This window comes from Lolium perenne, chromosome 7 (genome assembly GCF_019359855.2).
Source record: "Lolium perenne isolate Kyuss_39 chromosome 7, Kyuss_2.0, whole genome shotgun sequence".
Classification (NCBI taxonomy): domain Eukaryota; kingdom Viridiplantae; phylum Streptophyta; class Magnoliopsida; order Poales; family Poaceae; genus Lolium; species Lolium perenne.
The window spans coordinates 2,892,369-2,917,104 of record NC_067250.2 but is presented as its reverse complement, the minus strand read 5'-3'; the positions used below and the strand labels follow the sequence as shown (position 1 = coordinate 2,917,104).

At 43.8% G+C, this 24,736-nt stretch overlaps 3 protein-coding genes across 3 annotated transcripts in view; 2 read left to right on the top strand and 1 right to left on the bottom strand.

Annotated features, from left to right (window-relative positions):
- The first annotated feature begins 1,854 nt into the window (after window positions 1-1,854).
- On the top strand, window positions 1,855-5,797 carry LOC127324043 (UPF0481 protein At3g47200). The gene is made up of 3 exons (XM_051352141.2): window positions 1,855-2,118; window positions 2,207-2,847; window positions 4,715-5,797. Exons 1-3 carry the CDS (start codon window positions 2,076-2,078, stop codon window positions 5,456-5,458), a joined length of 1,428 nt encoding a protein of 475 aa, XP_051208101.1. The 5' UTR covers window positions 1,855-2,075; the 3' UTR covers window positions 5,459-5,797.
- A 5,983-nt stretch (window positions 5,798-11,780) lies between these two features.
- On the bottom strand, window positions 11,781-14,000 carry LOC139833132 (probable polygalacturonase). Its single transcript, XM_071823303.1, has 3 exons — window positions 13,904-14,000; window positions 12,319-12,761; window positions 11,781-12,197 (listed from the first exon to the last, which is right to left on the bottom strand). The coding sequence occupies exons 1-3, from the start codon at window positions 13,998-14,000 to the stop codon at window positions 11,943-11,945; spliced, it is 795 nt and encodes a 264-aa protein (XP_071679404.1). The 3' UTR covers window positions 11,781-11,942.
- Window positions 14,001-14,245: 245 nt separating this feature from the next.
- Window positions 14,246-24,736, top strand: part of LOC127324042 (UDP-glycosyltransferase 91D2-like) — a 36,605-nt gene continuing 26,114 nt past the window's right edge. The window contains exon 1 of the mRNA XM_051352140.2: window positions 14,246-14,331. Within this exon, the coding sequence (XP_051208100.2) occupies window positions 14,246-14,331 (86 nt within the window). The remainder of the gene's footprint in view (window positions 14,332-24,736) is intronic.

Below are 24,736 nucleotides of genomic sequence, written 5' to 3'. Positions count from 1 at the left end.
GTTCGGGATGAGCGCCTGGTCGCTCTTGCTGGCCCTGGTCGCCCGCCCATGGAAGATTGATACCCACAGGGGGAAGTATGGCGGGCAGCCCAGGTAGCACTCGCACAGCGCCACGAACAGCGAGATCTGCTGGACGCTGTGCGGCCCGAGGTCGAAGACCTTGATGTTGTAGAAGGCCAGGAGCTGCCGGAGGAAATCCGAGGTGGGGAGAGCAAACCCGCGATCGAGGAAGCTCAGAAAGATCACAAATTCCCCGGGTCGCGGGAGTGGCTCCAGCTCGTTTGCCGCCGGGACCCGCCACCGCTCCTGCTTGAACTCTGGAATGATCCCGGAGGCGACGTACGGGAGGAGAGATTCCCGCGTGACCTTTGACTTGCCCCAGCCTTTCGCCGCCATGGATGTGTGTGAACTCGGAGTGAAGAGGAGATGAAGAAAGAAGAAGAATGCGGTGGAATGGTCAGCTCTAATCCCAGGGGCTGCCCTTTATACCGTTGTACTCGCCTAGATTAAGGATGAGATCCGTCCGTTAATCCGTTCCGGAATCGCCGCCCCGTGATCAACGGTCGAGATTTGCGCCGGCACCGGCTGAATAGCCGTTAAACTAGCCGTTAACGGTCACGTCAGGCCCAACGGTCAACAGCATGCAAACGGTTTGCGCCTCGGTCAACGTGAAATCTAGCCGTTGGCTCTTCCACGTGTCTCTACGGAGGATGTACGCCGACTGGCAGACGACGACAGGCCAACGCCGACTGGCTAATGCCGACTGTCATACGCCGACTGGCTGATCACGCTTTGGCGACTGGAGACTGGTACCGAACCTGCAACTTTATCTCTGGGAGCCCGATGGCGATTCATCTTGATCCATCACCGCGCCTCTCCAAGACTCGCTTTGGATCCACGCTTCGTCACCACCACGCTCGGGGACTACTGATGGGGATACACCCGTAGGGGGTGGGTCGCCAGTCCCACTCGCCATGAAGATGGAGGCCTGGGTGGACCGCCAGTCGCCCAAGCGACTGGGCCCTAAGGTGACTGGGCCGTGATCCCGGGGTGAAGATCTGCGCGACTGGATAAGGAGTTTACTTGCGAGAGGGGTGGCGAATCCCTGATTAGTAGCGACTGTTATGATTCGGAGTTATCTCCATGTAACCCTAGATCGGGGGTGCCTATATAAACCCCCCCCCCCCCCCCCCCCATTGTAATTCTCCACTGAGCAATAAGATCTAGCAGGACGTAGGCATTTTACTCTCCGGAGGGGCTGAACCTGGGTAAACCCCTTGCGTCTTGTGCACCTCGACCCGCAGATGGCCGTGTCTCTTTGCCCTCGTATCAACGAAGTGCTACCCCCGGTAGTACCTGTCGTGGTTACATCCACAACATGTGCTATTATAGAACGTTACATATGGCAAGCATATTTGTAGGCTGGCAGAGAAAAGGAAAGTGACATGCATGGCTTCAGAAACGCTCTAATTTTCTATCGATGCATACTGTCTTTTTATTGCCAGAAATTATGTGCTGGTGGGTTCAAAACAATATTTGTGACCATGAGCGGTTTAACTTTACGTGACCGCCAGACTAATCAGGGATGGAAAAAAATTGTGACGAGGATTTTGTGCCGTCCATGATAGACTTTGTCGGTAGCAGTGAGCGGTAAAGAAGATCCTCGCCCATAACCCACTCTGTGTGCCACTAACGGAATGCATACGCGTACACATGCTTTGGAGAAGAACATGACCCGCAGGATGGCAAAACCGACACCTCATGGTTCGATATATATAATCCTGCACGCTCCCCCTGCTCCAAAGCCAGGTTGGATCGATTAGTGTAAGGATTGTTGGATCACTAGTTACTACCCATGTCCTAATGATATCAGGATATGATCCGCTTTCCCCTCAAAAAAGGATATGGTCAGAGCTTTCACAAAAGGTGTAAAAGACGCTCCATTTTGGAGAAGGATCGAGCTACAATCCTACTGCGTACCGTCCTATATATTACAGGTGTGAGTGGCATCCTGCTGAGGAAGAAGTCACAAGCTTTCAGTGTCAATTCGAGGCAGTAGAGCAGAGATCGATGCCATGCAAGTCTCTCCTACTCAATCAGACATCGGTGCCCCAAACGGTATATATACATGCCCCCATGTTTTTATATATACACATCGCCAATGTTTCATAATTTTATGCAAGCACATGTAAATCTGTCTATGCAGGAAGCAGCATCTTGGAAACCCCAGCACGCATAGAACTGATGGAAATGGAACTCGCCGGAAGAGCCGACGCGGCCAGGGATGAATATGTAGTGGACGTCGAGGACACCGCGCGTCCCCTGGCAGCCGCGGAAAAGCGGCAGTGGGCGGCGCACTGCATCTACCGGGTGCCGGCGCGCATAAAGAACCTGGAAGCCGGCCCATACGCCTACACGCCCAACACCGTGTCCATCGGCCCCTTCCACCATGGCGAGCTGGAGCTGCTGCCCATGGAGGGGCACAAGGACAGGGCGCTCCAGCACGTCTTGAGGCGAGCCGGCAAGAAGAAAGGAGACTTCATTGCCGCCTTGCAGGAGGTGGCCGGGGAGCTGGAGAACGCGTACGTGGATCTCGGCCAGGACTGGCGACATGATAGAGGCCGCTTCTTGGAGGTGATGGTCACGGACGGGTGCTTCCTGCTGGAGATAATGAGGACGGCCGCGGGGGAGAACGTCCAGGACTACGATGACAATGATCCCATATTCGGCCCGCATGGCCAACAGTATACTGTACCGTGCATTCGTGAGGACATGCACAAGATCGAGAACCAGTTGCCGCTTCTGGTGCTCAAGAGGATCATCGATGTTGAGCCTGAAAATATGTCGGTAAGCTTAGTTTTTTTTATCTTGATCCAGATAATCAAATGGTATATTGGTATTGATTATTTATTCTAGATGTTGATGTTTTTTCTCTACATATTTGATCAAACTTTACATTATTTGATTCTTCAAAAAACTTGTATACACTACATTTTAGTAAGGAGGGAGTAGCTTGTAGAGAAATTAGTATTTTTTTTTGTGACAGAAAACACGACGTGTCCAGCTTTAATAAATTAATAGTAGCTTGTAGAGAAATTAGTATATATATTTTTGTGACAGAAAACATGATGTGTCCAGCTTTAATAAATTAATAAAGCCCCAAGGCAACTCCAATATAATTAGCAAAAGCTACTCGCGGAAATTCAATTCGGCTCCCGGGTGCGTATGCTCCCTATACCAAAAAATTATATTTCGAGTTGTCGAAAAAATTTGACAAAAAATTCTACATGTACATCTCCATAATATATGTGCATTCGTCAATTTTCACAAAAAAACAATATTTTTTGTGGTCTATGTAAAAAAGAGAAAATTTATCTTGTAAAAAACATTATTTTTAGCACTGAGTTTTGTCTTTTTTACACACGTCATATGACAAGTCCATTTTTTATGAAACAACCTTGTGAGCGTGTAGCACGTGAAGATGTACGTGCAAATTTTTCGTTTCAATTTTTTTGAAATTCAAAATGTGTGTACGATGAATTTCAAAATAGAGGGAGCATATGCTCCCATGTTCCAAAACACCATCCTCTTTACGTTTATATTTACTCAGCGTTTCACAATAAGGTTTCTTAGCGATGTATCTTAGGTTATTTGTTGATGTGGCATCATATTAGTGCGAAAAGAGAGGGTTGTCGAATCTTAGCTAAGAATTTGGCTAGTCCAATCACAATTCATTCATGAGCCTAAAAATATTAAATGAAACACTCCTAAGGCTGGTAATAGTAGGAACTAACTTAGACAAGTAAAATATGCCATATTACTTGTCTAAGTTACTACTACCTCCGTTGTAATGAATAAAGCGCACGCGCATTTTAAATCGAATTTTGACTGAAAAATTGAGCAACAAAATCTTGAATGTATTGTGCATAATTAGTATCGTTGGATTGGTATTCAAAAATCTTTCAAATGAAGTTAATTTTACCAACAATTTTCATATATTTAAAGTAATTTTTAGTTACAGAAAAGGCACGCAAAACGAAGGCGACTTATTCATTAAAATGGAGGGAGTACCTTCACAATGGGTAGTAGCTTATATGTCGTTTCATGTATTGTATTATTTATTATGTTGTAGACTTTATCTTATTTTGGGGTGTGGAATGTTATGATAACATATATAGCTAGTTACCATCTCGCTCTTTTTTTTGTTTATTCCATGCTATGTAACCAAAACGTATGTCTTGAAGTGTACGATGTTACTATGTTACTCGCACTATGAGTAGTCTAAGTGACAACACTTAAAAAATACATTAAAATAGTTTTAATTGCTCCTATAAAAACATGCTTAGAACCTCCCTATTGGCTATTGTGAAAGGCCTTATTACTTTGCATATAATGTTTAGTCGAAGTCAAGTTTTGTAATTACAGTACTAGTGATGTTATTTTATTTTCTAAACAATGCTCCTTCTGTTTCATATTAGTTGTGGCATATTTGGATGTAATTAGACATATTTCATGCATAGATACATTCTAATCTACGACAACTAATATAGAACAGAGAAAGTTATGTATACATATAATTGGTCAAACGTGACAACGTTTAACTTTGACCAAACCTTATATGAGGAGTAATATGAAACAGAGGGGTATAACACACATGACTTCTCTAAACATAAAAAATGTGTAGTATTTAACATCTGAATGCATGGTACCACAGGACACTGAGCTCAACATGATGGTGCTGAAATTCATGTCCTCGTCGGACAGCTTCCCGACAAAGGCGGCTGGCAAAAAACTGGGACTCCACCCCCTCGACATTTTCCGTCAGAGCAGGCTCATCCACTCGTACATGGAAGTAGAGCCGCGGAGTTTGGACATCGAATACTCTACGCCAGAATCCAACGACGGTGTTAGCTCTCGGTTCTCAACAGTGAAGCTTTACAAGGCCGGGATCAAGTTCGCCAAGAGCAGTCCGCGCATCCTCGAAAATATCAAGTTCGACCCTAAGAGGGGCTTGCTGACTATACCATATCTGGAGGTGTACGACACCACCGAGAACATGTTCCTCAACATGATGGCATTTGAGTATCTTCACGTCACCGCCACCTATGGCGTAACGAGGTATGTGCTGTTCATGGAGGAGATCGTCAAATCGGCCAAGGACGTGAAGCGGCTACGCAAAGAGGGGGTGGTCCGTAACAACATCGGGCCAGACGAGGAGGTGGCGAGGATGTTCAACAGGCTCACCAAAAACGTCATCGACGACCCCCTCGACGATGTTCTCAAGCAGATGGATGACTACCTCGGCCACCTCCTCCGTCGGCAGATCAACAAGTGTTGGGTCCACTTCGTGCGCACATACTTCCATAAACCATTGAGGACCTTCTCCCTCCTTGCCGCCATCGTGCTCCTCATGCTCACTGTCGTCCAGACCGTCTGCGCCATCATGTCTGTTCATTAGGCAAGGATAAAATTTGAATTCTCTTTGAGACTGATTAGCCCCTTCATGTGAAGGTGCCTTATGTTATTTTATCCTTGCCATCCATTAATTTCTATGCATTATCATTTTCATTTAGTGTCGACAATCAGCGTCGCTTATTCAGGTTCGCTATTTGAGCTGGACCAGGTTTTGTAAGCCAGAAACGTGCATGTTCACGTTGTGCCAAATTGGGGGAGTGCGTGTGTTTGTGATTGGCCACGAGGGATGGCGCGTGATGTAAGGATCATGGGCGATCTTTTTACTTAGTCTGTTGGGGACGACCCTGTCCTGAATAAGAGAACGAAGCATAGAAAAGATGCAGTTTAAGGCATCGTAAAACCTCTCTCGCGTTAGTCACTGTTTTCGGCTGTCGCCCCCGTTCATTGTTTCTACTATCAAATGCGTTGTGTTTAGAGCATCTCCACTCATCATTTTTATGCGCCAAAATGCTTCCTTAGCCACGCGTCTCAAAAATGTTTTTTTCCGGCGCCCCCAAATGGCGGGAGGCTATCGGGGGCGCCGGATGGAAAGCAAGCGTATGCCAGCTCTGTCGGCGAGACAGGGCTAGTTCCCCTAAAAGCATTAACTTTCTCGCCGTTATTGGTGCCATATCAGCACGCAAGCCATCGCCTTATTCCGCCGTCCAGCCATGAAGATGAGACAGTACATCGCTCCACGCACGTCGGCACTGGACGTCCTCGCTGCCAAACCTGCTCCCGCGAAGAAGAAGGAGGCGTGGGCACCCGTTGTCAAGGAGTGGCCGCCGGAGATGATCAACGCCGAGTGGGCGTTCGACATCCAGCGGCGGGCGATGGAGAACGTCAGCCGCCGCTCGAGGGAAGCGAAGCTGAAGGCGAAGAGGGTTGTCGCAGCGGTGGCGAAGGAGGCGAAGCAGATGGAGTGGGCTGCTGCCATGGCAGCGCCACACACCCCGGCGCATCCGTTCGTCCCCGCCGCGTGGAGCGGCAGCCAAGGCAACGTCTCCTCGCCCTCACCATCCACCGCGTCACCGTCGCCGTTGTTCCAAAGCACGGGATACTTCTACTGAGATTCTAATCCTGAAACGCAACAGATTGTTTGTCCCGTTTTACATTTCCATGAAATTAACTCGTTGTCCCCGTCGGATTTGTCTAAAAAAAGGTACACTTAACTGAATCTTGGATTAGAAACATATATAAACTAACAGCTAGCCTAGATCAGGTAAACAACGTTCTCAATCAGGCATTGTTGGTACGGTTTCACTGAATCTCTCCGACTCTCCGCTCCATATATATGATATTCCTTCTCTCGATCTCAAAGCAAAGTCCGTAAGGTCGAAATTGTTATCTGACAGCTGATGAGTTTTCATGCATTATCAATTCAGTAGTTCATACAGCGTAATTTGCATACACACCAAAGGTTAACTGAATGGCATGTTTAGGAATAGCAGAGGTCTTCGTGACTTGGCTAAACACTCTCATATTGTCGATTGTTGTAAATACTATAACTTAGATTTCTATAACTTAGATTTTATTGTTATTTCTAAGACGGGAAAGCGTGATTACTCTCAAACTTTGTTGAACTGGTTATCCGGAGGAATAAATTTTGAATGGTTTTCTCGCCCACCTCGTGGTAAGCTCGGGGGCTTGCTTATTGGAGTCCGCATAGATTTCATGAAAGTTTTAACTAATTCCGATGGCGAGTATCACATTAAACTCACTACTCGGAACCGAGCTGATAATTTCATCCGGATTCTGGTCTCCGTTTATGGTGCTGATCTTTTTACGTGAGCTAGTTAATCTTGCAAAGGATGATCTGTATCATATTCTCATAGGGGGGTTTTAGTTTGCTAAGATTCCGCCGTGAAAAAATTAAAGGTCTTTTTAATGGCCACTGGCCTTTCTTATTTAATGTTGGCATTGATAGCTTAGACTTGAGAGAGGTTGAGATGGCAGGCCGACTGTTTATTTGGGCTAACAGTTTACCTGACCCAACATACGAGAAACTAGATCGTGTATTCATGGACACCACTTGGGAGGATAAATACCCTATGGTGTCTGTCCGCGCCCTAGAACGTATTAAAAAATTGTCGGACCATGCTCCCCTACTTTTAACTATCGAAAACACAAGACCGTTGTCTAAGCAACCGTTCAAGTTTGAACTTCGATAGCTACAGCAATGAGATGGTTAAAAATGTATGGTAAAGACCAGTACATGGCACTAATCCAATATTAAGGTCGAATAAAGATGTGTGCTAAACACCTTTTTAGATGGGCTAGCTACATGGTTGGTATTCTTAAAAAGGAGAAACTTCACTTATCAACTCTTATCGATGAGTTGGAGGCGTTCGCTGAAGTTAGACCTCTAACAAGCACATAATTGGATTGAAAAAACCAATCAAATACTCAATTATCGGGTCTTCTTCTAGAATAAGAGTTGAAGTGTTACCAACGTTCAAAAGCACAATTTATTCTGGAAGGAGATTCAAATATGAGATATTATCATGAGATTACCAGTGCATAGGAAAAAATGTATTCAATATCTAGTACAGGAAGAAGGGATAATTGAAAGCCATAATAAACTCAAATCCTATATTACTAACTATTAAAAGGGTCCATTTGATCCACCGGAGGAGAGTTCCTTCTCCCTAGATGAATCTCAAATAGCCGACATACCCCAAGTGTCTAAGGAGGAGAATGCTATTTTAATAGCCCCTTATTCAGAGGAGGAAGTTAAAAAGCCCCAGGTCCAGATGGTTTCCCCGCTGAATTTTATCAGATTTTTTGGGACACTATCAAAGCGGATATCCTAAAAATGTTCAGCGTTTTACACGTTGGACAATTGGAATTATTCCGTGTAAACTTTGGTGAGGTTATCTTGTTACCTAAGGTTAAGGAGGCATAAAGGATTCAGCAATATCGGCCTATCTACCTCTTAAACGTAAGTTTCAAGATATTTACGAAAGTGGCCACCATTAGACTGAATACAGTGGTGAAACATGTGGTAAAGCCGTAAATCTTGCATTCATGGAAGGACGTAATATCCTAGATGTGTTCCTACATGAGGCGGTACATGAAATGCATACCAAAAAGTTGAATGGGGTAATTTTAAAGCTACATTTTGAGAAGGCTTATAATAAGGTCAAATGGTCTTTCATTCATCAGACACAGGATGAAAGGTTTTTCACCTGAGTGGCGAACATTGCTCAATGATTTTGGGTAGGGGCGAAGCGGTGCGCTCCGGGTTAACGCGGACACCTTTTTCCAGACATGAAAATGTTTGCGCCAAGGCGACCCTCTATCACCACTTTTATTCAACATCGTGGTTGATACGCTCGCTATTTTGATTGAACAAGCTAAATCTGATGGCCAAATTAAAGGGGTGATCCCACATCTGGTTGATGGGGGTTTATCAATCCTTCGATACGTTGATGATACAATCTTATTTATGGAACATGACATCGTTAAAGCTCGAAATCTAAAGCTAATACTGGCAGCTTTAGAGCATTTATCAGGACTGAAAATCAACTTTCATAAAAGTGAATTGTTCTGTTTCAGCGAAGCCCAAGACTCAGTTGCCGAATACACGGAACTGTTTGGTTGTGGGCAAGGTTAGTTTCCTATCAACTATTTGGAAATCCCGATTCACTATCAGAGATTAACATTTGCTGAGTGGAAATTAGTGGAGGAAAGACTTCAGAAGCTACTTAGTAGTTGGAAAGGTAAAGTGCTATTCCAGGGAGGAAGACTGGTACTCATTAATTCAGTGCTCACCAACATGGTGATATGATATCCTTCTTCGTTTTTCCAAAAGGTATTTTACACAAGCTCAACTATTATAGATCGAGATTCTTTTGCAAGGGGATAGTGAAAAAAAGAAGTATCAACTGGTTAAATGGTTTGTTGTATGCCGACCCAAAGATATGGGGGGGCTTGGGATTCATGACCTTGAGGTCAAAATTCAGCCTTATTAGGTAAGTGGCTTTACAAGTTTCTAACCGAAGATGGTATATGGCGGACCCTAGTTAAAAGAAAGTACATTGGCGAGAAAGTGTTATCCCAAATCCGTTGGAAACCGGGAGACTTGCATTTCTGGGCCGGTTTAATGGCTACGAAGAAATTTTTCTTCAGATTTGGTACTTTCAACATCAAGGATGGATCGTAGATACAGTTCTAGGAGGATTCCTGGTTAAGGAATAGACCTCTCTCTGAACAATATTCGGTGTTATATAGCATTGTTCGTTGCAAAAGTGATACCATTGCTTTAGTAATGGCAACCTCACCTCCGCCAGTGACGTTTAGACGAGATTTACATGGCCCGAGACTTCTTGCATGGTATGCTTTACTACTTCGTTTGCAATCCATTCAGTTGTCTGAAGGGCCAGATGAATTTTGTTGGAACTTACAATCTAATGAAAAATTCACAGTGAGTTCACTATACAATGCAATCATCCAACTGGATATACCAGTTGATAGAAACAAGAAAATCTGGAAGATGGAAATTCCGCTAAAAATTAAGATTTTTTGCTGGTATTTGCGTCGAGGGGTAATTCTAACCAAAGATAATCTTGTGAAATGCAATTGTCTTGGGAGTACTAAGTGTGTTTTATGTCATCACAATGAGACGATTAAACACTTGTTCTTTCAGTGTCGCTTTGCCAGATCTATATGGTCATGGTAGCTTTTGATCTGTATCCCCCAACTAGTGTAGCCAATATCTTCAGTAATTGGCTTCATGGTATTGATCACAGATTTAGAACGCTTATTAGGGTGAGAGTGCTTGCTGTTATAGGGTCGCTATGGCTATGCAGAAATGACAAAGTTTTTAATGATAAGAATTGCTCTCTTGCAGGTTATCTACAGATATACCACTACTCACGGTTCGTGGTCTGCACTGCAAAAGCCGGAGAACCGCAACCTCTTTACGGACGTCTGTACACGGTTGGAGGATACGGCGAGGGATACATTTTTTAACATAGGTGGCAGCATAATCTAAGGATTGGGCCACCTCTTCCATCCTAAGGGTCTCTACATTTTCTCATGTTTGATATGTAATTCGCCTATTTATTTTTCTCTTTTGAGACCTGTGCTTTTGAGACCTGTTTGCGACGTTTGAATGACTATGTGTGTCTTAGCTATACAGAGGTTGACTGTAATAGCTTATCAAAAGTAATAAAGCTCCCATTATAAAAAAAAATACACACCAAAGGTTGTCACTTGTGAGCTAAGCTGGAAGCTTGCTATTGTTATTGTTCTTGTATTTCGTCTGAACATTGTCTCAGTTTAGTACATGGATTTGGCAACCAGCAAGGCAGCAATGCATAAGAAGCCGCAGAACTGAGGTAGCTAAGCTAGTTGGTCCCTGGTACTGCAGCAGCAGCGGGTGCACGAGGGGGCGGAGCTCCCCTTTGGGCAAGGTATGGCACTTGCCCTACCTTGATTTTCAGCAAAAATTCGAATATATATGCATATGTGGATATACCATCAATTTTGTACATATTTTTAAGGGAAAACCAAAGAAAAAGATGTGTTGTACCAGCAGGAGGAGAACAATCAAGCAGTAATTAAGCAACCAAATTGGGCTTATGCTAGCTGTGCCGCGCGTGGTGGACGGAAACCAACCGTCCGTGTCCTGCGCTTCGATAGTGAGAAGGACCAGCGATCGTGATTCGTGACCCATGAGTCAGTTGTTTCGTCTGTTCGTCTTCGACGGTCGACGCGAGTCACGCCAGACGCCCAGAAGCGACTTCTGCTCAGGAGATCATTTCACTGCACCGCCGGCTGCTTTCTCCCGACGAGATTCCTCCGACTCCCCCGCCCCCGGCCAGGCCGTCCGGCTGCGCGCCCCTAGTCCTGCAAATCACGCAGGTCTAGCATCTAGGTTTTCCGGAGAATGCAGAGCTGTTTTCGATTTTGTACTCGAGACTTGAGAAGAATTAAGATGGACATGAAGGGGAAGAACACTGCAGCTAGAGCAGAGGTACAATTGTAGAAGTTTTTTTCAAATTGCTGAAGTTTATAACTTTAAATTTATGAATTGTAAGGTCGGTAACATTGACAAACTACTAATGCATTTCATGTTTCCAATTGCATATTTGAAGAGATATTTTATGCCACTTGCTAGTGCCAGCCAATCTAAACCAAACACCTGCGAAGACCTGTAAATTTTTGAATTGTGAGCTCACTAACATGGACAAATCTGTGAATTGCTTACCATTATATAAACTATTAATGTTTTGAAACAGTTTATTCTTTTCGGCAATTTTTAACATTTAAAATTTTGCCCGACCACAATTTTTTTTCGTCCTCCGCCACTGCTCGGGTGTAAGAGCACCGCTGCACTGTGACCTCGTCGACGGCGAGCGTGTCAGTCGGGAACGGGCAGGCGCCGCCGTGCGCGCCCTGCAGCGGCGCGCAGGGCGCCGGCGTGACGTCCGCCGACAAGCCCTCGACGTCGGCGCAGTTCCACGACACCTTCCTGGCCTTGGTCATCTCGGCGGTGACGTTGGCCATGCAGATCCCCCTGAAGGGCGCGCCCTGGATGCCCTCCATCCTCGCCGCCTCCTTCCACACCCCGGTCGCCACCATGTCGCGCCCTGCCCGTCGATGGTGCCGGTGTTGCTGGTGATCACCACGTCCGTGATGTTCGAGCCGCCGATGAGGCTCGTGTACCGCCCGCCGGCGTGGTCCCTTCCCCTGCCGTAGGAAGGCAGAGGATCGATGACCGGCCACTCGGTGATGTCCTGTTGCAAGAACACGTCGACTGAATTATTTTAGCTTGCGTTCTTCAGCATCACAATTCAGAAACTGAAAAAATCCAAGAAATGAACAGGGGATAAACTAATGGTGGTGAATCGCACGGACCTGGGAAGCGAGGATGACGGTGTCGGCGTGGAGGAAGAGCGTGAAGTGGCTGGTGAGGTTGAAGGGTGCCGTCGACCACTTGCCCGCGGGCACGTACAGCATGCTGCCGCCGCCGCCTTCGCGGGAGTACTGCGACAGGTGCGCCACCGCCTTCTGGAACGCCGCGGTGTTGGACGTGGTGCCGTCGCCCACGCCGCCGAAGTCCGTCAGCGACGTCGTGTGCTCCCGGCACGTCGGCGCCAGGTACGTGCTCTGCTCCCCGGTGGGGCCCGCTTCCGGAGGGACGTGGCGGCGCTCTGCCGCCGTCCCCGACGACGCAGCGACGACGAGGAGGACGCATAGAATCTGTGGCAAAGAAAACAAATAACCATCCGGAGATCCATTGTGAGTGCGCTGCTTCGCTAGTAAAATGTTCCAGAGAAAGCTCTGAAATTTTGTGACTGCTGAAACAAGAACATAATGCCCCAAAAAAAATGTGAAAGATTCAAGATTCTGAAACAAAAAAATAATATGCCCCGCAGAATCTTGAAGCTTGATCCGAGCGAACGAGAAACACAAAGGGGTGAATAATCAAGCTTCAAGATTCTGAAACGAGGTGGTGGACTATTACAAAACAACCAAGGCTCCATCGAACCGATTGAAACTGTCTTCACAGCCTTGAATCGAAGGGAACTACTATAGAGACTTGAATAAGCAACAAGGCATAACACTAATGAGGGTCCCTAGCATTTAGATAACCTTAAGCACACTAGTTTTTCCTCATGGGAGAAATGGGAGGCTAAAGGGAATAGGAATGTAGGAAATCTATGCCAATAATAAATCTTGAAGGTTGTGAACTAGAAACAAATTATCAGTCTCTTCAACCGATCGTGCCCAGGGGCGGGCCCACTTCAATTCAAAGGTATTCAGTTGAATACCCAAATATTTTGAAAAATATACCAATATATCAATGTTCTAAGGAATGTATAGAAAGTAAAACTGCTGTACTATGTTTACTAGTTGAATGCCCGTGTGTTGCTACGCCCCTGTTTCTATACGATTAATTTTTTAAATTATTACAATGAATTCAGATATGTCTCATTTGTGAACATATGATGTACATAAATATATTCGCGTAAACAGAAAAGATATGCACACAATATAACACAAATTGAATATGTTTACAACCTTTACATTTTGATTTAGATGGTTGCATCTCAACGTGACAAAACTCGCTTTCTTAAAACAAACCGAACTTGCCACTCGATCGAGTTGGTGCTTTGGTGCACGATGAGTCGGTGACACACTAACATGGGTGATTTAATTATTGTTTTCAGCACTACCATTATACCATATAAAACCAACTACGTAATTCTTAATTTTTGCGAATAAAAAGGGTTTGCAATTCTCTTACGATTTGCTCTTTTTAAAGCTTTGCTTTGTAAATCCTAGAGACACCAATTGGTCCCTACAGATATAGCTTTTCTTCTTACCTTCGTATCTTCCGGAATCTTTTTGATAAAGGTATCTTACTTTACAAACCACGATAAAGTAACTATATGTTGTTTAGAGAGCGGCCATCAGCCAGTTCGATGGGTGAGCTTACTGTCATGGATAAACTTGCATCCAATGAACAAAAGAATAGCAACTTTTTCTGGCGGGAAGGGAGTATCTAAATCACTGTCAGGCAGCTGAGTATACATTGCCCGTTACAATAAATTTAAAAAGAAAATCAGGTGATGAACCCTTTAGGTTTCGCTAGCTCTACTGTAAGCAAACTTCACAAATTAATTTGTGAACTTGCTTATTACACACTCTTCAAATTTAGAAGCAAAAGAAAAATCTCAGAAGATGTTTTAAGCTGGGTGATCTCATCCTACACATACCAGTTCCTTCAGAGGTTCTTGTCACCATTCTAGATAGTCTTGAGGCATTGTTAGACTCCGCGATGGCAATGGTAGGGTCAAACAACTTGGAGTTTAAGACCGGCAGCAGATGTTCGAGCTTCGGCCTCATTGCCATCGTAGCAGCTAGGTATTGTTTCAGCTGCAGATATGAGAGCTTCACATATATGGTTTCAGATGACGATAAAGGGCACGACCCTTCCAATTTTAGAATCGATAGCCTCATACACATTGGCTTGATCCAAGGTGGCTTTGGTCTTGTCCAGTCTTCATGTCAACTGGTAGCAAGAAATGACAGGTTGGGGAGCTTATAAGCAGCCTGGATGCCTAGAGTGCAGCACACAACCTTCCCCTTACCTCTGTTAACTCTCGCTTGTTTATAATTCCCTGCCTGCAAGGAAGAAATATAACCTTTGGAGAAAAATCACCGAGCCACCGATTGTGTCTTCACCTTTATACTAAAGCACAATTTGGAATAGTTGATTACGTGAAACAGTCAGCTCAAACAATAACAATTGTTGGGTGTCTATGGCAGGCCTCACTTTGGCATGTATTTCTTTTCGAAATGAAACCTTGGCTTGTATAGACATCCAGTTCTCGCACCTCCTTCCCCCTACTGCAATACCAAAAGAAACGCCCATCATTCTCACCGGTGAACGGAATTAAGCACGTCAATACTGCAAAACAAGCGGAACGCCCATCATTCTCACCAATGAACACAATTAAGAACGTGGATCTGAAAGGAGAGGTTAGGGCATTCTTGAGGACAATCCAGCGTTTCTTGGTGTGGGGGTTCATCGTGGGGCGGTCTAGGATGGGGAGACGCCAGTGACGACCTAGAAGAGAGATGACGTGGTCATGTAGATAAGCTGGTCCTGGCCTCAAAGGTGAGGCAGTGGGCTTCACCTGAGACAACGGGCTTCATGGGTTGGTGGCAGCGAGCTAGCGACCTTCAATGGAGGTGGCCATGGTATAGTGAGACATGTGGCGGTAGTGCCGCGTCGGAGGAGAGTGCGTGGGCACGGTGCACCTCAATGGAAACTCTGAGGCGGCGAGTGTGGGAAAAAATCCACCATGATTCTCAACACTATCTTTGATTTTTTTGTATCTATGATTTCCATGCGTCTATGATTTTTTCATTGATCCTTGCAATAGTTATCCGGACATTAATTTCTCGCTCCTGAAAGGAGGGGAGATTTTATAATTTGCCACATATTATTTAGGACTTCTATAATTTGCCACACATTACTTGCCTCTTTATAATTTGCCACACATCACATTGTTTTCTTTATGATTTGCCTTGTTTCTTCTTTTACAGATCTATTTTTTTAACTCCTAAGTACGTTATGAAATACAGTATACTCGTGCCTCTTGGAAGATGATACCAGGTGTCCAGGTCAATCGGTGAAACAGGGGGGCATAGGTATCGGGAGAGAGGAGCTGCGGCCGGAGCGCCTTCGCCGCCAGCCGGACCACCACGCACGAAGCAGGAACACAGCAGTCGCCGCCCTGAGGAAAGGCATATAGGAAGTTACTAACGTGCATGCTCCTCCTTTTCATAATGAGAAAGAGTTTACATGAAATAGTCAAAGTTGAAAAGATGAGAATGGCGGTGGAGCTGAGAGGCTTGTTGACGCTGCTACATATTTGGTCATAATGTTCTACCGACAATACTCATACCGTACTGGGTCACTACTCACAAGTCACAACCTTAGACACAAATGACGTGGTGTAAGAATTATATGTCAACTTGAAGCAGCACAAATTGGCAGTCATCACATCATGCAGAATCTCATCAGACGTACATCAGGACAGAAGAACAATGACAGTGGTGGCAAGTCATATTTTTTCAAATTACCTTGTTTGATGGACTGATTTCCATCTTTTCTTTAAATTACCTAAACTATTGTTTCCTTGGTTTGGTGGATGCTACAAATTCCTCTTGACTTCCCTTATAGTGGGGATCTATTTGGTACGGATCTGATTGGTATTTGCTTGATTGGCGTTATTTACTTGATTGGTGCCTGCTACAAGTAAAGGATGTGATTGTTTCATTGTTTGTGGTGATCTGATTGGTACATAATACTACTTTGGCGCGCCTGCTGATCTGTTTGATGGGCATTTGTGAGGTGATGAGCGGCTAGGATCTTCCGAATGTTTGATGTCAAAGTGTACACCATCCCCAACTTCAATATAATAGTAAAGATAATGTTGAGATAGGTCAAATGGTTTGGAAGGAACCGTTTTGTTCACTGTAACATCCCAAATTTTAAAACAAAGAAGAAAATGAATTTCCCTTATTTCAAATTTTGGAGCCAACAAAAACTTTAATTGAATTACTTGATATGCATAGTACTCATGCATGTATGTGGTGGTCTTTGCCATGATTGTTTGTTTGAAGTGTTGAACCTATTTCTAAACCCTAAACCCTACCCCTTCTCAAAATAAAAAAGGAACAAAGAAAAGAAATTAAAATAAAAGGAAAGTCTTATGTGGCAAATGGCCATATTTGCAAATATGGGTCTATGCCCTATTTACTTTACCAAAATGGTTTGAAACCATTACTAAACCCAACTTAACACTCAATCAACCCAACACAATGACTTTTGGTCAAAGAAAAAAAATGAAATTCATATATGAGCCTATGGCACATTTGCAAATCTTAACCTAGGCCATGTTTAACTTGTGTTGATAGTTGGAGAACATCAATAAGCTCAAAATAATAACATTTGAATCAAAGAAATGCAAAACAAATCAAAAGAAAAATCAAAACCAAGTCACATATGATAATGGTCATTTCTGAAATTAATAGCCTGATGCCTACTTTGAGCCCCTGTATTAAGCAATTTTTAAACTAAACTTTCTCAACTCTTTGCTCCTCATCCAAGAGCACATCAAGGTGATCACATGTGGTGTTGACCATCCATACAAATTCTTTTTCAATTGCTTGTTATAAGACTGCAAAGTAGCAACTTTGAAACACAAACAAGATCATACCAAATTTGATTTTCACCAAACCACCTCCACTTTGCAAACCAACACCATCACTAGGTGCCAAATATTATTTGAATCACACCCAAGAAAAATTTTGGCAAAATTCAAAATAAAAGTTCTTGTGGCCATTGTGTCGAGCACCTTGTGTGCACAAATCTGCCAACTCCATACACTGTAATATCCAGAGGTTTTTAGACTAAACCATCCATGCCTAGGTCATCCTCAGCTCTCTCTTGCATCCCCTGCACCAAGCCAAGTCATTGCAACAATGATCACATGAGATAAGCAACAAGGACAAGCCCATGTCACTCACATTCCACTCACCATGATCACCCCTCTCTCCCCTCACCTCTGGCTCACCTCACCTTGTCCACTAGACGTGCCTCACTCCACTGCATCTGCCTGTACTCGCCCTGGTCGAAGAGGAGACGTGCACCGTCCGGACCAGACCGTGCCCATGTCACCCAGAGCGTGCCAGGATCGGCACGGCCACGCTCACGGGCACGGCAGAGCGCGGCATAGCCCCGTCGCCTCAGACCCCCTCTCGCCCTCTCCTCTCTCCCACGCACTCACCCACGACCCAGCTCCCTCTTAGACACCTCCATTTCCCCGCACGTGCCCTGTAGCCGTCGTCGTCATCGCCGATCGCCGCCACTGTCCGCCGGACACGATCACGCGCCCACACGCTCCCGTCCACCCCCTACTGCGCCAGGACCACCATGACGAACGCGGTGACACTGTGAGCAGCTCCCTTCCCTCGCCCATGCTCCTCCCCCTCTGTAAAATCGTCGACGCCACCGCCATTCCCGTGCCGCTCTGCTCCTCGTCGACCCTATAAATAGAGCCACTCCTAGCCTCTTCCAAGCACTCCATCCTCCTCTCCTCTCTCCAGTGAAGCTTCTAGAGCCCTCGCACTTCCCAATTAGCTACCACGCTGCCCCAATTCCACCACCGGAGGCCGCCGGAGACGCTGAAGACCGAGCTGAAGTTCCCGAGCCTCACTGGAGCCGCCGTGACCCTCCTTCGACTCGCCGGAGCTTCCTCTGCCGTTTGCCCGCCTCGCCGACCCCTTTGGACCCCGGTAAGGGCCCTCCCTGGACCCTCATGGCTGCCGGCTAGGGTTTGTGCTCGTCGGAGCTCGTCTCCGACGAGGACGACACCACAACCGTCTGATCTCCTTTTGATCCAACGGCTTATATCACGTACCCCTTCGGTAGTTGTAAAGGGCACTGACGAGTGGACCCCGCCGTCAAGTGATGACCCACAAGTATAGGGGATCGCAGCAGTCTTCGAGGGTAGTATAACCCAAATTTATTGATTCGACACAAGGGGAGGTAAAGAATACTTATAAGCCTTAACAACTGAGTTGTCAATTCAGCTGCACCTGGAAAAACACTAGTAACAGGGGTGATGTGAAAGTAGCAGTGATATGAGAGCAGTAGTAACGAATAATAACAGCAGTAATAGCAATATGAGAGCAATGGCACCAGAAGATAGTTGATACTACTTCCAATGACATATAGAACAAGTATATTATGATGAGAGATGGACCGGGGTTCCCAGCGATCTACACTAGTGGTAACTCTCCAATAAGTGACAACTGTTGGGTGAACAAATTACAGTTGGGCAATTGATAGGAATCAAAGCATTAAGATAGAACATCAAGCTTATTAATCATGTAGGCATGTTTTCCATATATAGTCGTACGTGCTCGCAATGAGAAACTTGCACAACATCTTTTGTCCTACCAGCCGGTGGCAGCCGGGCCTCAAGGGAAACTACTGGATATTAAGGTACTCCTTTTAATAGAGTACCGGAGCAAAGCATTAACACACCGTGAAAACATGTGATCCTCACATCACTACCATCCCCTCCGGTTGTCCCGATTTCTGTCACTTCGGGGCCATTGGTTCCGGACAGTGACATGTGCATACAACTTGTAGATACAACCTAAGCAATAAGTATAGAGCTCAAATCTAAGATCATGCCACTCGGGCCCTAGTGACAAGCATTAAGAATAACAAGATTGCAGCAACAATAACTTCACAAACTTTATAGATAGACTAATCATAATGTATCATCCATCGGATCCCAACAAACACAACACCGATTACATCAGATGAATCTCAATCATGTAAGGCAGCTCATGAGACCATTGTATTGAAGTACATGGGGGAGAGTATACCGACATAGCTACTGCTAGAACCCGTAGTCCATGGGGGAACTACTCACGGAGCATGGCGGAGGCGGTGGCATTGATGGAGATGGCTTCCGGGGGCACTTCCCCGTCCCGGCAGGGTGCCGGGACAGAGACTTCTGTCCCCCGAATTGGAGTTTCGCGATGGCGGCGGCGCCACGCAACTTTTCTGGAGTTTCGTCAATTGGTACTGCGTTTTTAGGTCGAAAGGGATTTTATAGGCGAAGAGGCGGCGCAGGGGGGCACCTGGGGGCGCCACACCCTAGGCCGGCGCGGCCAGGGTCTGGCCCGCGCCGCCATGTGGTGTGGTGGCCCCTGGCCCCTCTCCGACTCTTCTTCGGTGTTCTGGATGCTTCCGGGAAAAATAGGAGGTTTGGCGTTGATTTCGTCCAATTCCGAGAATATTGCCCGAACAGCCTTTCGGGAACCAAAAACAGCAGAAAACAGGAACTGGCACTGTGGCATCTCGTTAATAGGTTAGTTCCGGAAAATGCATGAAATCCTCATAAAGTGCAAGCAAAACATGTAAGTATTGTCATAAAACAAGCATGGAACGACAGAAATTATGGATACGTCGGGGACGTATCAGCATCCCCAAGCTTAGTTCCTGCTCGTCCCGAGCAGGTAAACGATAAAAAGAATAATTTCTGTAGTGACATGCTACTTACATAACCTTGATCATACTATTACAAAGCATATGAAATGAATGAAGTGACTCAAGGCAATGATCTATAGTTGCTAACAAGTAGATAACATATAGCAAAACTTTTCATGGAGAGTACTTTCAAGACAAGCATCAAAAGATTGCACAAGAGTTAACTCATAAAGCAATAAATTCAAAGTAAAGGCATCGAAGCAACACAAAGGAAGATATAAGTTTCAGCGATTGCTTTCAACTTTCAACATGCATATCTCATGGATAATTGTCAACACAAAGTAATATGATGAATGCAAATATGCAAGTATGTAAGAATCAATGCACAGTTAACACAAGTGTTTGCTTCTAAGATGGAAGGAAGTAGGTAAACTGACTCAACATAAAAGTAAAAGAATGGTCCTCATAGAGGAAAAGCATCGATTGCTATATTTGTGCTAGAGCTTTGATTTTGAAAACATAAAGAGAGCATAAAAAGTAAAGTTTTGAGAGGTGTTTGTTGTTGTCAACGAATGGTAGTGGGCACTCTAACCCCCTTGCCAGACAAACATTCAAAGAGCGGCTCCCATTTTATTTTTATTTTTGGGTGGCACTCCTTCCAACCTTTCTTTCACAAACCATGGCTAACAGAATCCTCGGGTGCCTGCCAACAATCTCATACCATGAAGGAGTGCCTTTTTATTTTAGTTTTATTATGATGACACTCCTCCCAACCTTTGCTTACACAAGCCATGGCTAACCGAATCCTTCGGGTGCCGTCCAACAATCTCATACCATGGAGGAGTGTCTATTTAGTTTAATTAATTTGGGACTGGGAATCCCATTGCCAGCTCTTTTTGCAAAATTATTGGATAAGCGGATGAAGCCACTAGTCCATTGGTGAAAGTTGCCCAACAAGATTGAAAGATAAACACCACATACTTCCTCATGAGCTATAAAACATTAACACAAATTGAGAAGCATTTTGAATTGTTTAAAGGTAGCACTCAAGCAATTTACTTTGGAATGGCAGGAAATACCACATAGTAGGTAGGTATGGTGGACACAATTGGCATAGTGGTTGGCTCAAGGATTTTGGATGCATGAGAAGTATTCCCTCTCGATACAAGGCTTAGGCTAGCAAGGTTGTTTGAAGCAAACACAAGTATGAACCGGTACAGCAAAACTTACATAAGAACATATCGCAAGCATTATAATACTCTACACTGTCTTCCTTGTTGCTCAAACACTTTTACCAGAAAATATCTAGACCTTAAGAGAGATCAATTATGCAAACCAATTTCAACAAGCTTTACGGTAGTTCTCCACTAATAAGTTTAAACCACATGCAAAAACTTAATCATGATCTACTTGAGAGCTCAAAACAATTGCCAAGTGTCAAATTATCCAAGACATATGAGGCATTTTCTTTTCCCAACCAAATAATAATAAGTGCTATAGCTTCCAACTTTTATCATTGAACATTAAAAGTAAAACGAAGAAAAGTGTTCATATGAAAAAGCGGAGCGTGTCTCTCTCCCAAACAAGGATTGCTAGGATCCGAATTTATTCAAACACAAACAAAAATAAAAGCACACATACACTCCAAGTAAAGCACATATGATGTGACCGAATAAAAATATAGTTTCAGGGGAGGAACCTGATAAGTTGATGAAGAAGGGGATGCCTTGGGCATCCCCAAGCTTAGACGCTTGAGTCTTCTTAAAATATGCGGGGATGAACCACGGGGGCATCCCCAAGCTTAGACTTTTCACTCTTCTTGATCATATATCATCCTCCTCTCTTGACCCTTGAAAACTTCCTTCACAACAAACTTCTCATAAACTTCATTAGAGGGATTAGTACTCAAAAAAATTGAATCCACCTTGGTCCTGTAGTGGCACATTGCAAGAACTCAATAAAACATTAGCTACAGCTCTCTACGTCTAGAAAAGCCCGCTTAAAGTCCACAAGAGACAATGCAAAAAACAGAGACAGAATCTGCCAAAACAGAACAGCCAGTAAAGACGAATTTTAAATAAATACTTCCGTTGCTCAAATCAGAAAACTCAAAACTAATGAAAGTTGCGTACATATCTGAGGAACACGCACGTAAATTGGAATAATTTTCTGAGTTTCCTACAGAGAATTAGACCCAGATTCGTGACAGATAGAAATCTGTTTCTGCGCAGAAATCCAAATCTAGTATCAACCTTCGATTAGAGGCTTCACTTGGCACAACAAAACACAAAACTAAGATAAGGAGAGGTTGCTACAGTAGTAAATAACTTCCAAGACACAAATATAAAATAAAGTACTGTAGCAAAATAACACATGGGTTATCTCCCAAGAAGTTGCTTTCTTTATAGCCGTTAAGATGGGCTCAGCAGTTTTAATGATGCACTCGCAAGAAATAGTATTTGAAGCAAAAGAGAGCATCAAAAAGCAAATTCAAAACACATTTAAGTCGAACATGCTTCCTATGAAAAGAAATCTTGTACACAAATAAATTCATGAAGAACAAAGTGACAAGCATAAGAAGATAAAACAGGTGTAGCTTCAAAATTTTAAGCACATAGAGAGGTGTTTTAGTACCATGCAAATTTCTACAACCATATTTTCCTCTCTCATAATAATTCTCAGTAGCTTCATGAATAAACTCAACAATATAACTATCACATGCAGCATACTTTCCATGATTTCCAAACACATAATTTTTATCAAGTTCAAGAATAGTGGAATTAAAACTTTCAAACTTACTTTTATTAATAATATAACAAGGTAGATGATCAATCTCAAGAGATATGGGACACATAGATAAAATTAAATCCTCTCCAATCCCATTTTCATTAGTAGTACAATTAATATTATCAAGTAACATAGGACCATCATCTAGAGCTTTATCATAAACATTTGCCAAGCAAAATTCTTTAGTACCATGCATTTCGACATCAGGCACAAACAAAGCATTATCATAAGATTTATCAAAGTAGCATGGATTATCATATATAACAGTAGCATAATTATTCTCACAAGTTTTACTCATAGGTAATATTTCAAGAGAATCCACAAGAACATAACATTCAACCTCTTTCGGTAAGCATGGAGGACAATCAAATAGTGTAAGAGATGAAGAGTTACTCTCATTAGAAGGTTGGCATGGGTAGCTAATCCATTCTTCCTCCTTTTGTTCGTCACTCTCCTCTCCTTTTTCATCCAATGAGCTTTCAGGTTCATCAATTTCCTCCTCTTTTTCATCCAATGAGCTTTCAGGTTCATCAATTTCTTCTTCCACCGGTTCCTGCAAATTGTGAGTGCATTCTTGTGCATTAATGTGTCTCTCTTTATAATCAAGGATATAAGGATTCCTTCTGTAGCATTCTATGCAAGAATTAAGGATAGTAGAGACATAATCTTTAAGGTCCTTACAAATAGCACAAGTTTCATAATTCTCAACCATGAAGGATTCTATCTCGGAGGCTCCCATAAATAAGACAAATTGTTCTACCTCTTCGAACCCATAATGAATATAGCAATTCCGATTATAGCTCTTAATAAAATATTCCTCACTAAAGCCACATTGAAATTTAAGATGTTTAGTATCCTGTCGAGAGCAACAGTTTATATCATGGCGTCTAAGCAAGATTCTAGCAATTGTATTCAATTTTTCTATCATAGCACTCATTACTTTACCAGTTCTTGATTCTCTATAACAATTATAACATTCCATAAGCTCCAAGTAGGTTGTTGGTTCTCCCATGACAGCAGTTTTTAATTTTTTGGTTTTTCAAATTTTTATGGATTTTTGGGTATATGAGACAAATAAAACAAGACAAAAATAAACTAAGCAAAAGTAAACTACGCAAAATAATACTAGACAGAAATAAACTAAGCACAAATAAACTAGGCAAAAGTAAACTAAGCAAAGCAAAATAAAACAAATTAAAAATAGAGAGAGAGGTAGAGTGTACTCCCCAGGTGAACTTATGAGTAGAGCTATGCCTCCCCGGCAACGGCGCCAGAAAACAGTCTTGATGACCCACAAGTATAGGGGATCGCAGCAGTCTTCGAGGGTAGTATAACCCAAATTTATTGATTCGACACAAGGGGAGGTAAAGAATACTTATAAGCCTTAACAACTGAGTTGTCAATTCAGCTGCACCTGGAAAAACACTAGTAACAGGGGTGATGTGAAAGTAGCAGTGATATGAGAGCAAAGAGTAGTAACAAGAATACAGCAGTAATAGCAATATGAGAGCAATGGCACCAGAAGATAGTTGATACTACTTCCAATGACATATAGAACAAGTATATTATGATGAGAGATGGACCGGGGTTCCCAGCGATCTACACTAGTGGTAACTCTCCAATAAGTGACAAGTGTTGGGTGAACAAATTACAGTTGGGCAATTGATAGGAATCAAAGCATTAAGATAGAACATCAAGCTTATTAATCATGTAGGCATGTTTTCCATATATAGTCGTACGTGCTCGCAATGAGAAACTTGCACAACATCTTTTGTCCTACCAGCCGGTGGCAGCCGGACCTCAAGGGAAACTACTGGATATTAAGGTACTCCTTTTAATAGAGTACCGGAGCAAAGCATTAACACACCGTGAAAACATGTGATCCTCACATCACTACCATCCCCTCCGGTTGTCCCGATTTCTGTCACTTCGGGGCCATTGGTTCCGGACAGTGACATGTGC